This window comes from Mercenaria mercenaria, chromosome 18, assembly GCF_021730395.1.
Source record: "Mercenaria mercenaria strain notata chromosome 18, MADL_Memer_1, whole genome shotgun sequence".
In the NCBI taxonomy this organism is placed as follows: Eukaryota; Metazoa; Mollusca; class Bivalvia; order Venerida; family Veneridae; genus Mercenaria; species Mercenaria mercenaria.
Window position 1 is genome coordinate 62,967,016 of NC_069378.1, and position 13,166 is coordinate 62,980,181.

Sequence of the window (13,166 nt, forward strand, 5' to 3'; positions counted from 1 at the left end):
TACAAATAATTATTATATTTGATTTTCAACTTTTAGATATCTAAGGACGTTGAGAGTGCCGATAAAGATGGTGACACGTTCTCAAGTTTCGTAGAGCTGCTGGTACAGAGAGGACACGTTCTCGACTCTCCCTCTCCTCTCAAGGAGGTGAAAAACATAGGATTGGAGGTACCTTTAGTAACTATACCAACTTTTAGCTTTCAAAACTTAATTGAAAATTACATGTAGGGAAAAAAAGCGTTTCAAGAGTTTTAAAACTGATACACACATCTTTGAATAGGGATCGATTCGTTCCTCGTGAGTGGTGGATTCAGGAATGTTCTTTTGATAAAAATGATTACAATTCCAAATGCAAAATCAATGAAGTTTTGATGGATACTGGATAGCAAACTGCCAGATATAGAAAAGATCTTGTTATAGTGATTAAAAAAATGTATTTTGTTTGACAAGTTTAAACCCAAACAAGAGCTGTCTCCATAGGATGACACATGCCCCCGATGGCACTTTGAATGAATAGTTATGGCCGATGTTAGAGTTTAGGACCATTGACCTACGGATCTGGGTCTTGCGCGCGACACATCATCTTACTGTGCCACACATTCATGCGTAGTTATTTTAAGATCCATGCATGAATGACAAAGATATGGACTGGACACGCCCATCAATGCACTATCATGAAATATGACCTTTAACGTCTAAGTGTGACCTTGACCTTTGAGCTACAGACCTGGGTCTTGCACGCGACACGTCGTCTTACTGTGCCATACATTCATGTGTAGTTACTTGAAAATCCATCCATGGATGACAAAGATATGGACCGGACACGCCCAACTATCATGAAAAATGACCTTTAACGTCTAAGTGTGACCTTGATCTTTAAGCTACGGACCTGGGTCTTACGCGCGACACGTCGTCATACTGTGGTTCACATTCATGCCAAGTTATTTGAAAATCCATCCATCGATGACAAAGATATGGACCGGATACGCCCAACTATCATGAAAAATGACCTTTAAAGTCTAAGTGTGACCTTGACCTTTGAGCTACGGACCTGGGTCTTGCGCGCGACACGTCATCTTACTGTGGTACACATTCATGCCAAGTTATTTGAAAATCCATCCATGGATGACAAAGATATGGACCAGACACGCCCAACTATCATGAAAAATGACCTTTAAAGTCTAAGTGTGACCTTGACCTTTGAGCTACGGACCTGGGTCTTGCGCGCGACACGTCGTCTTACTGTGGTACACATTCATGCCAAGTTATTTGAAAGTCCATCATCGTGACAAGATATGGACCAGACAGCCAATTCATGAAAATGACTTAAAGTCTAAGTGTGACCTTGACCTTTGAGCTACGGACCTGGTCTTGCGCGCGAACGTCGTCTTACTGTGGTACACATTCATGCCAAGTTATTTGAAAGTCCATCCATCGATGACAAACTTATGGACCGGACACGAAAATGCGGACAGACTGACAGACCGACAGACAGACGGTTCAAAAACTATATGCCTTCCTTCGGGGGCATAAAAAGAACAATGTTTACATCATTTTGCTTCAAAAGACAATTATTTTTGAGTAATTTTGTGGGAAATACATAACTTTGCGTAACCGCCTTTAATTGTATGATGATAAAATAATTTCAGTATCACTTAAATTAAATCTGCTGTGCGTAATTAGACACTTGATATTAAATACAGAGTTTATCTTTTAACTTTTAGACACCAACTGCACTCAACAAAATGACTGTTTCAAACTTCTCCTCAAAGGGGCAAAACTCTAGCCCAAACTCTTTCGTCTCTGAGGAGAGACCTGAAACAGAATTACCTCCCATTTGGGAAGATCAGAAGAAATTCAACAGTCAGTTTTACAGCCTCTGCAACACAGGATCGAGCAGAAGTATTTCTGAAAAGAGCGAGAATCCAAACATCGAAAACCTAGGAAATGGTTCTAAGAACAATGAAAATAAAAATATAATTCACACGTGCCAGCAGGGTGATAAAAATTGTAAAAAGTGCGAAGAAGAAAGAAATGTGAACGAATTCGACAACATTTCTAGACAGATCGAAAGTCTTTCAAAAACTGTTAATCAGTTGCATAGAAGTTTATCTAGTCTGAACAGTGAGAATTCTGACAGTGGGTCAGAATCAAATGAAGGTGATGTTGGTTTATCTAGTGCAATCGGAAATAAGGACATAGACGGTTACCAGTGGGTAGAGGATGAATTTTTTCTGTCACCATACGGAGGTGAAATAATACTGGGCAGTTCGCCTTTTTCTAAAACTGGAGCATCCTGTGATTGGATTAATGATTATTCTGAAAATGTTGAACAAATAGAGGAAATTGGTGGGGAAGAAGCTCTGCTAGATGAACCCGATATAGATATACAACTCAGTTTCGATAAGAACTCGGCCAAAAATAAAAGGAATTCTATGCAAAAGTCGATTATTGCAGATTCACTTGACGAGGAAGGAAATTTTGACAGCCATCATTTTATATCGCAGCGTCTGCAGCAAGAAGAGGAACGACGAAAAGGGAGAACGCAGGACAGTACGAATTCGGGTATGAATATTACAATGCCTGAGTTGATGAAACTGGAGTCAACCATGAATGAAGTACTAAGGTCAAGGCCACTACTGAAGGAAGATTTGAGGATGACGCCCGAAAAAGACACTGATGATACAGAAAAGCATTATGACAAGGTAATTTTACAACTTTTGAATATTAAAGTTGCATAAGGCTTTAAATTTTATGTTAAAAACAGATAAAGCAGATGGCCATTTAGATGTTACACATAATTACGTGTTTAGAATGGTACCTCTTTCAGTATTGCACATGAACGTACACAGTTAGGGCCATAAAGAGAGGTTATCATAAATTTAATAATAATTTTATTAAAGTAAATAATAATACAGTAATATTTCTGTTCAGTTTTAGAATTTTGCAATACTGGTATATAGATAAAATTTGAAATCCATGCATATAATATATTACCTTGAAAAAGTTGTTTAGGCCAAACTACCAAATTATTTGTCAGCGAAATTAATTTGTTTTTAGCTCACCTGAGCACGAAGTGCTCAAAGGTGAGCTTTAGTGATCGCCCTGTGTCCGTCGTCCGTCGTCGTCCGTCCGTCCGTCGTCAACAATTTGACTGTTAACACTCTAGAGGTCACATTTTTGGCCCAATCTTAATGAAACTTGGTCAGAATGTTACCCTCAATAAAATCTTGGACGAGTTCGATATTGGGTCATCTGGGATCAAAAACTAGGTCATCAGGTCAAATCAAAGGAAAAGCTTGTTAACACTCTAGAGGTCACATTTTTGGCCCAATCTTAATGAAACTTGGTCAGAATGTTACCCTCAATAAAATCTTGGACGAGTTCGATATTGGGTCATCTGGGATCAAAAACTAGGTCATCAGGTCAAATCAAAGGAAAAGCTTGTTAACACTCTAGAGGTCACATTTTTGGCCCAATCTTAATGAAACTTGGTCAGAATGTTACCCTCAATAAAATCTTGGACGAGTTCAGTATTGGATTATCTGGGATCAAAAACTAGGTCATCAGGTCAAATCAAAGGAAAAGCTTGTTAACACTCTAGAGGTCACATTTTTGGCCCAATCTTAATGAAACTTGATCAGAATGTTACCCTCAGTTAAATCTTGGACGAGTTCGATATTGGGTTATCTGGGATCAAAAACTAGGTCATCAGGTCAAATCAAAGGAAAAGCTTGTTAACACTCTAGAGGTCACATTTTTGGCCCAATCTTAATGAAACTTGGTCAGAATGTTACCCTCAATAAAATCTTGGACGAGTTCGATATTGGGTCATCTGGGATCAAAAACTAGGTCATCAGGTCAAATCAAAGGAAAAGCTTGTTAACACTCTAGAGGTCAGATTTTTGGCCCAATCTTAATGAAACTTGGTCAGAATGTTACCCTCAATAAAATCTTGGACGAGTTCGATATTGGGTCATCTGGGTTCAAAAACTAGGTCATCAGGTCAAATCAAAGGAAAAGCTTGTTAACACTCTAGAGGTCAGATTTTTGGCCCAATCTTAATGAAACTTGGTCAGAATGTTACCCTCAATAAAATCTTGGACGAGTTCGATATTGGGTCATCTGGGATCAAAAACTAGGTCACCAGGTCAAATCAAAGGAAAAGCTTGTTAACACTCTAGAGGTCACAATTTTGGCCCAATCTTAATGAAACTTGACCAGAATGTTAATCTTGATGATCTTAAGGTCCAGTTTGAATCTGGGTCATGTAGGATCAAAAACTAGGTCACCAGGTCAAATCAAAGGAAAAGCTAGTTTACACTGTAGAGGCCACATTTATGACCATATCATAATGAAACTTGGTCAGAATGTTAATCTTGATGATCTTAATTTCAAATGTAAATCTGGGTCAGTTGGGGTCAAAAACTAGGTCACTAGGTCATATCAAAGGAAAACCTTGTTAACACTCTAGAGGCCACATTTATGACTGTATATTCATGAAACTTAGTCAGAGTGTTAAACTTGATGATCTTTAGGTCACGTTCGAATCTGGGTCATGTCGGGTCAAAAACTAGGTCACGGGGTCAAATCAAAGGAATGGCTAGTTAACACTTTAGAGGCCACATTTATGACCATATCTTAATGAAACTTGGTCAGAATGTTAATCTTAATGATCTTTAGGTCTGTAGGTCAGGTGAGCGATACAGGGCCTTCATGGCCCCCTTGTTTACAGTATCACTTCCTAGCTCAACTAGGTAACTACTATGTATTTTGGACTGAAACCTCACACAAGGCTTTCCAATCATCAAGCCTACTGAAACAACCAAGCCAGATAATTCTTGGTTGAGCCATCCAGCTGGCTTACGGAAGGTCGGTGGTTCTACCCAGGTGCCTGCTCGTGATGAAATAATGCACGGAGGGGCACCTGGGGTCTTCCTTCACCATTAAAGCTGGAAAGTAGCCATATGACCTATCATGTGTTGGTGCGACGTTAAATCCAAAAAAAAAAAAAAAAATTCTTGGTTGAATTTATAGTAAATTGTGACCCTTTTATAACTAAGAAAATTTGGAGAAAGTTTTTTGGCAAATTATCAAGTTGTATCTTGGAAACAGCTACAAGTAGTGAATTGAAACATCACACAAAACTTTCTGTCTATCAGTCTCTTTATTGAATCTGACATAAATTATTCCCATTTTTTTTTTTACTTAGAAAATTTGTTAAAAGTTTTGTATGCAACTAGATGTCAAGTTTTATCTCAGTAACACCTTCATATATTACATTGAAACATCACACAAGGTTTCCAAGCTTACCAAGTTAAAAAACCCTTCAATCCAATTTGAGGCCATTTTTCATTAAGAAAATTTGGTAAAAGTTTTGCTTACAGCTGTATCTCCTTAACAGCTTCATATAATGGGATAAGAATTTTAAGCAAGGTTTCCTACTCATCAAATGTACTTACTGTAAACTCATTTAATTTCGTGGGCATAAAATTTCGTGGTTTTGGTCAAAACGGCAATTTCATGGGGATATGAGTTCGTGGATTTCAACTTTTGAACATAAAATGAAAGGAAATTTTACTTGTTCGTTGGGATTAAATTTCGTGGATTGACTCAATCACGAAATCCACGAAAATTAGTCCCCAACGAATATTAATGATTTCACAGTATATAATGCAAGTAAGGGAAATCTTGTTTGAAATCAGTTCAGATTGTAGTCCTTTCCTGCCCTAGAAAATTTGGTTAAATTATCATCCTTGCAAGGATAAAATTGTAATTTATAATAAAGTGTAGTCTTTTTTTAAGTCTTGTCTGAATGTACTGAAAGTTATAGTCCTTGGTTTGACTAAGAAATTGTTGAGTAGTCATTCACACTGTGCAGCTCTTACCAAAATCTTATCAGAAGCTTTTATAATATAAAAGTGATTTGAACCGAAACTTACATTATCTTTTTATAAGGGAAAAATGCTGCTTTTTCAAAGTAACCAAAAAAAAGAAAAAAGAATGAAACAGAAAATGTTTTAATTCTATGCCTTAACAACAGGTACATGTTAATGTTTATAAAACTTCCCCATTGACTTTGACATGTATTCTCAATGCTAAAATTCCCTCAATTTTTAGGATACCAAGTAGTCAAATTATTGCAAAAATAGGCCAACCGTTAAGTTCTGTGTTCAACATGCTGTTTGTGGTGTACAATTTGTATTATAATTCTAGGCACTGCTGTAACATTAAACCTTTACCCTGCTCAGTTTCAAATATGGACTGGTCAGTCATTCAGTTTGGGCAGTAGCACTTATTATTCAAAGGGGTGCTTGCCTGAATAGCGAACAGTTCAGACCTTGATCTGCAGGCTGATCTTGATCTGCACTGGTTGCAAAGGCAAATCTCTTGCCACAATGCGTTTTGTCTTAAAATGTTCATGTTGCATTCTTTATACACTTATATTAGACTTCATTTGCTAGAACTCTACGGGACTGGAAATAGTGCTCGAGTTATCAGTCTTTAGAGCAATCAAACAATATACATTATACAGGGACTTTGCCAGGAGGGACCAACAATGAGTTCTAGTGAAGGGCGGTGCTCAAATTATCTGACTTCAATGAAACAAAGTTTGACTGTATATTTCTGTAATTTCTTTTAGCAATTCAAGATATTTTTATTTAACTTTTTTTTATAGAGTGTTATACTTTTTTCCAAAACACTGTGCCTCATGGTAAACTTTATGATGTACCAGTTTGCTAGACAAATAGTTCTTAAGGACATTTTGACTTCACCCATTTGTGAACTATTTTACCAAAACCGTTGAATTTTATTCACGCTTAAGTGATATTAATCTGTTAACTGTTTTACAATAATAGTATATTTGGTCTCATTTCAATATGTTCAAATTTCAGTTTTTCAGAAAGGGTGGCAATGTCGCATATTATGGTATAGTTGTAGTTTTGGTTAAAAGTTTTGCTGGCAGACACTGAAATGTTACATAAGCAAGGCCTTGTTTTCCTTGTTAATGCAGATGTGTCTGCAAAAAGATTATTTTGAGGTTGAGGTGAAGTAGCAGTATTTATTTTGAAGATGAAAGTGATCTTTGATATCAAACTCACTGACACATTTTCTCCTGTTTTAATGTGCAAAGCAGACGGAATTTTTGGAATTTGCGATAATTTATTTAAAAGAAGAGATAAATTTTGCTTTTCAGTTTTGATTTCTATCGCTCTAACCTATTTTGTCTGTGTTTATGTGTAGAAGCAGACGGACATGTTTGAGAAGATGATGTTATACGGAGGCAGCCAGGATAGTCTAGATGACAACATTGGCGTGGATAATGTCATGTGTCACAGATTGCTCGGTGGCAAAGGTATATTATTATTTTCATTAAAAATTTTGTACCAATTTTTCTTTTTCATAAAATTAAGATACTTTAAATATATTATAGCAGTAGTAGTTTGAGCAAGTGTAATGTCATGTTGAATATTATCATACACTCATTTTTAAACTCCTTTAATCTACAACAGAACCTGAAGCGTCAATATTTTTTTGACTGTACAGACAGTGAATTTTTGCATAATAACATACTGTAACAGTTTTCAGTCTTCTTTGTTTAACTGGAAAACAAATCAGGTCATCTTAGAATAATGGATAGATGCATTAGTTGTGAATGTTAAGCAGTATTATCTTCAGATGTATATGCAAATACGGCTGTTGTCAATTATATTATGAAATAAAAGTTAACGTGAAAAATGCTAAACCTACATTAATTTGTGCATATTTTATGAGAAATGTCCACACCATGCTAATAGTAATGGCTTTTTTGCAGAACAGACCCTTAAAAAGATTATTACTTCTTTATAATAACACACACATGATAAACAGGAACTAGTTTCTTTCTATAAAACTTATTAACCAATTAGGGAGAGGAAATCTTTTGTGTGCTCCCTTTATATAATTGTAGTGTTTTTTTCACATTACTCAATTTTCCTGCCCAAAATATTTCAACTGTATGAAAAATAATACATCTGATATTAAAGACATTAAAATGGCATCTTCATTTTTAGGTCAAAATGTTTCAACTGTAAGAAAAATAATGTATCTGATATTAAATACATATTTTAATGGCATTTTTCTTTTTTTTTCAGGTCAAAATGTTGTGAATAAAACAAATCAAACTGTAAGACCTCCCCTGGAGTTTAGCAACAGTCAGTTTGTTAGGTATGATGACCCTGAAATCCAGGCAATGGCTGCCTTTGACTTTCTGAATGAGATGACATCATCACACACTTCTGACCAATCAAATGAGCAGAAACCATCACATGATCAACTCTTCAGAAGGGAGGAGAGAAGATATGTTTCCTATGGTTACCAGAATCAAATGAACCAATCAACAACCTCAAATGAATCTAGAATCTCCCCAGTGAAGAGGCCAAGAAGAAAATTACGCCAAAGGGTCAGAAAAGATCCCAAAGTTGACAATTATAATCACGGTTACATAAAAACACGTAAATTTTCGTCCACGTCTGCAGATGAATCTAATGATGAAGATATTTCACTGAGTGACAGCTTTTGTGACAGTTGCTCATCTGATGAAGGTGTAAACGATAATGGAAAGCAACTTCAAAGGCCGAGTAAAAAAATGACCTATTTATAATACAGTCCTTCCTTTTGATGTAAAATTACTCCATTTTATAAATCTGTCTATTGAAAATAAAAGAGTTGTATCATTGTACAGTATGCAGACTAAAGTCCAAAGCTTGATATAAAAAAATATGTGAAATAAAATCTGACAATTTGAAAAGTGAAAGTTTATGAAAAAAAAAGAATCTTATCTAGGCCATTTTATGAAATGAATGTGGAGCTGAATCTGACATTTTGAAAGGTGATGGTTGTGAAAAAGAATAGAAATTAATCAAGGCCATTTTTTGAACAATGAATTTGAGGGAGTCAGTTTAAAATACCTGCAGGAATATGTTTGAAAGTAGGGCAGGAATTGTCTGTATATTTTTGTTACAGTTTGAGTTAGTGATTTTGTTAACTTATTTATTTGATTTATTTATTTGTCTACACATAAATTTTACAGAAAATTCTGATCTTTCCCAAAAGGGAAAAGTGTTATGAGCAGTAATAAGACGTAAGCTTTATACTGTTGAGTAATTCATGTTGTATAAAAGTAGTCCCATACTTATGGTCATCACTTCTATATTTCAGACATATACTGCTTAATTTCTATAATGAACTTATCCATCTTACAATTTGGACAGTATCATTAACTATTAAAAGGGGTGTTTTCCAAAAAGAAACTGACAGAATAGCGAACAGTGCAGATCTTGATCAGACTGCATAGATACACAGGCTGATCAAGATCTATACTGATCGCAAATTACCAGCATGCTAAGAGTAAAGATTTCATATACATTTTGTATATATACATATTTTTGGCTTAAATGATGTAAACATATACATGTATTTTATAGCAATCTATGCAAATAAAATGTACACATACATTACATTACAACTAACATAATAATCAGGGGATAGCATACATTGCTTTTAGAGTTACATGACATTATGAAAAATAACGCTTTTTGTAACATTTTTTGTAACATTTTATACATTTTTGGTATAAATGACATTTTAATAAATTTTTATCCTCTTTCATAACAGTGTATATTCTCATTCCAAAAATGCCAAGAAAAATGCTCTTTATCTTTAAAGGGACTAACCCGCACATTTTAGGTGAAAAATAATTTCTGTCAAATATCCATTAAAAGTGAGAACTCTGAAAGTGACTAGTGGTACAAACTTACTGACATAAGATTTTTGTATGATATTCTTATAAATAACCTAAAATATTGCGCAGACGGTAGTAAACCGTTGCAATGATGTTGTAAAAATGCAGAAAATTTACATTCTTTTGGCATTTTTACCAATATCTAACTTTTATTTCACTCACTTTATCATTTTTTAGTGTCATATATACTTTCTATGCCAAATTTGGTGGAAATGAATATGTTGAGAAATTTCACCGAAACTGTGGGCAAGTAGCTTTAAAGATAATTATTTCTAGTAAATGTGTATATACATGTATGATATTTCCAAAGGGATCTTGGTTTCAAGTATTGGTGGAAAAACTGTTTAATTTTAACTAGGCCTTCTTCCTTTGATTAGTTTTTTGTCATTTGAGCTGCACCCTGAGAAAACCAACATATAGTGCCTTTGCGACCAACATTGATCCAGACCAGCCTGCGCATCCGCACAGTCTGGTCAGAATCCATGATGTTCGCTAACAGTTTATCTAATTGCAATAGGCTTTGAAAGGGAACAGCATGGATCCTGACCAGACTGCATGGATGCGCAGGCTGGTCTTGATCCATGCTGGTTGCAAACGCACTATGTTGGTTTTCTCATGGCGTGGCTCATTTATAGATAAAATGATGATATCATAATGTAGATTATTCATTTATTACTGCTGGTACAATTTAACCTTTCACAATACATGACTTCCAGTGTCAATTGATCATTTTATGTAACAGGGTAATTTTATAATTCATTGAATCAGCAATTTTGTTTTATAAACAATGAACACATCTGTATGTTGAATCACGTAATATGCCAGTTTTATAATCATTTTTAATACCTCATTTTAATGTGCCATTTGTTAACATTTATTAAGATATCGTAAAGGTTAGAAAAGTGCATAAAGCAATAAAAGGTACCGACTGTGTAACCGGTATTAAAATGTAGATTTCGGAACCAAAGACAAAATCCCTTATGACAAAATCTCACCTGCTCAGTTGAATTTGCGCTAATAGAGACAGCTGTGGTAGGGATGGGGTGGAGGTACCTTTAAAAAAAAATTGCAAAGGCCATTTTGTCTAAAATAGGTTTTTGTATATTAATTTCATTTTAACAAGGATACATAAATAATTAATTTTATGTAAATGTGCATTATTTTTATGAAAAAAATATCATTTTTACTTGCGACTTTTTATACTTTTTAACACCTTTTAAATTAAAACTTTAACACGAGAGTATCAGGAAATTGCATAAGCAGAGTGTCACGGAATGAACTTGGTCAAGTTAGGGGAGAATATGTCAGGCAGCTGGTTAGCTCGGTTGGAAGAGCACTGGCCCTGTAAGCGAGAGGTCCTAGGTTTGGGCCCTAGACTGACAGCACATTTTTATCACCCTGTAACAAGAGACAGTTATAGTTGAACTTGCCCAAGCAGACACCTGTATTAAGCAACGAGGTAACTAATGTCCCAAATGGACATTCTGTTCTAATTTCAGTTTTGTCTTGAGCAGTGACTTACTGGTACCTTCAGCAACCAGATACTGTAAAAGCACTATTTTTGCTGGGTCAGAGTTTTGCACATTTGATATTTTGAGTATGGCTACAAGGTTTAATATTCGTGAAATTGTAAAAATGGTATCATACTTGATTTTTTTGGGGGGGTTTACGGCGCACCAACACATTATAGATTATATGGCGCCAAACAGGACTACAAATTTTAGTTCCACATCTCATTTACATCAAAATAAAAACATGACTTGAATTCGAATTATTCTAATGGTGAATATTTATGGGATGATTAATTTTCGCGAGATGTAAAAATTAGGCCTCGCTAATATAGCGAAAATTAAACCAAGGTGAATATTTCCTCCTTTTACAGTAGTCTGGCTGCCTGGCCTGGTGGCTTAAAACCGGCTTGTCAGTAAAGACAATAAAGTTAATTTTTAGATCTTTTATACTTTTTGTCTACAGTTTTATACTACGTTATTTTAAAAGACAAAGGGTAAGCATGTTTTATCGTGTTGAAGATTTAAATGTAAACAGGAATTCTATTCTGGTTTGATATTAATTAGAATTACATGTGTAATGAACAGAATATTATCTGTAACTTTATATACATGTGTAATGTAAAGTCCTTGATGTAGGAAAAGTGGAAATAATTTTGCACTTTATAAATTGTGATATGAAATAATGTAGATTGAATAGTATTTATTACTCATGTCCTCATGTATTATAATAAAATGAACAAAATTAGCTTCGTGTTGTTTTCGGTTCCTAGTCAAGTGAAGAGTCAATATCATAGGCAGTGTCAGACTCTTGATTCAGAGGACTCGGGGTTGGAATCCCAGGAAGAACGTCTAGACAATCCCTTTAATATGCGTGGTCAAGCATCATTAACGATAATCAATAGAATTTACAGTGAAATTGATGTAAAATGTATGGGACAATATTGGAATCTAACATCTTTTTTAAATGTTGCCCAATTTTCAAGATTATTTCACCTGCATAATGGCCATCAGTTATCAAACAATATTTCGTAACTTGGATTGTAACATTTTATTTTTGAAATTTGTTGGGTTGCACCGACACAATATCTCGTGACTTTCCATCACAGACGGGCACTTGGGTAGAACCACCAACAATTGTAAACCAACAGGATGTCTTCCTCACACTGGAAAGTGATTTGAAGTCATGGAAGCCCCTGGAATTGATTTTAGTTGCTTAAAACTGCGTGATCCCTACCAGTAATCTGAAAATATTTTGGTAGTCGCTGACCGATGGATAGCATTTGGAGGATTTTGACCCAATAAAATTTGGTGGCCTCTGACCAATGCTTAGGTCAGTGACCACTAAATGCTTCAGGTAAACAACCACCAAATGTTTATAGTCAGGTAAGCAACCAATAAATGTTTTTGGTAAGCAACCATTTAATGTTTTAAGGTAAACGACCACTAAATAGGTAAGAAGCCACAATTTTTTTTTACTAGATACCACTAAATCTTAAGCAACCACCAAATGATATAAGGTAAGTGACCATCAAATGTTTTTAAGCAAGCAACCACTAAATGTTTTAAGGTCAGAAGCCACCAAGTATTTTAGGTTATCGAATATTTTTAGGTAAGCAACCACCAAATACTTTCAGAATAGAGACCAGACACAAAAGCCCCTGTAAATGAAAAGCTCCTAACATCAATATCGCTGATCATCAGTAAACCACTGTTCAAAATCTTTCAGTGAGATCACTTGAGAGTACAAGAAGAGCAGTTCTGGAATACCTTCTTCTATCTTACGCTATAATGCATGAAAGGACACATACATTGCCAGAATTCCAAAAAGATACACATGTGCATACTAGTTTGGATCCTGAAAACACCTCATC

At 35.2% G+C, this 13,166-nt stretch overlaps 1 protein-coding gene across 7 annotated transcripts in view; it reads left to right on the top strand.

Annotated features, from left to right (window-relative positions):
- Positions 1-12,040, top strand: part of LOC123538630 (serine-rich adhesin for platelets-like) — a 145,578-nt gene extending 133,538 nt beyond the window's left edge. For all 7 annotated transcript variants that reach the window (XM_053530425.1, XM_045322852.2, XM_045322853.2 and 4 more), the window contains 4 exons: positions 37-168; positions 1,725-2,705; positions 7,246-7,357; positions 8,136-12,040. In XM_053530425.1, coding sequence (XP_053386400.1) covers positions 37-168; positions 1,725-2,705; positions 7,246-7,357; positions 8,136-8,644 — 1,734 coding nt within the window. In that variant the 3' untranslated portion in view covers positions 8,645-12,040. The remainder of the gene's footprint in view (positions 1-36; positions 169-1,724; positions 2,706-7,245; positions 7,358-8,135) is intronic.
- The last annotated feature ends 1,126 nt before the right edge of the window (positions 12,041-13,166 follow it).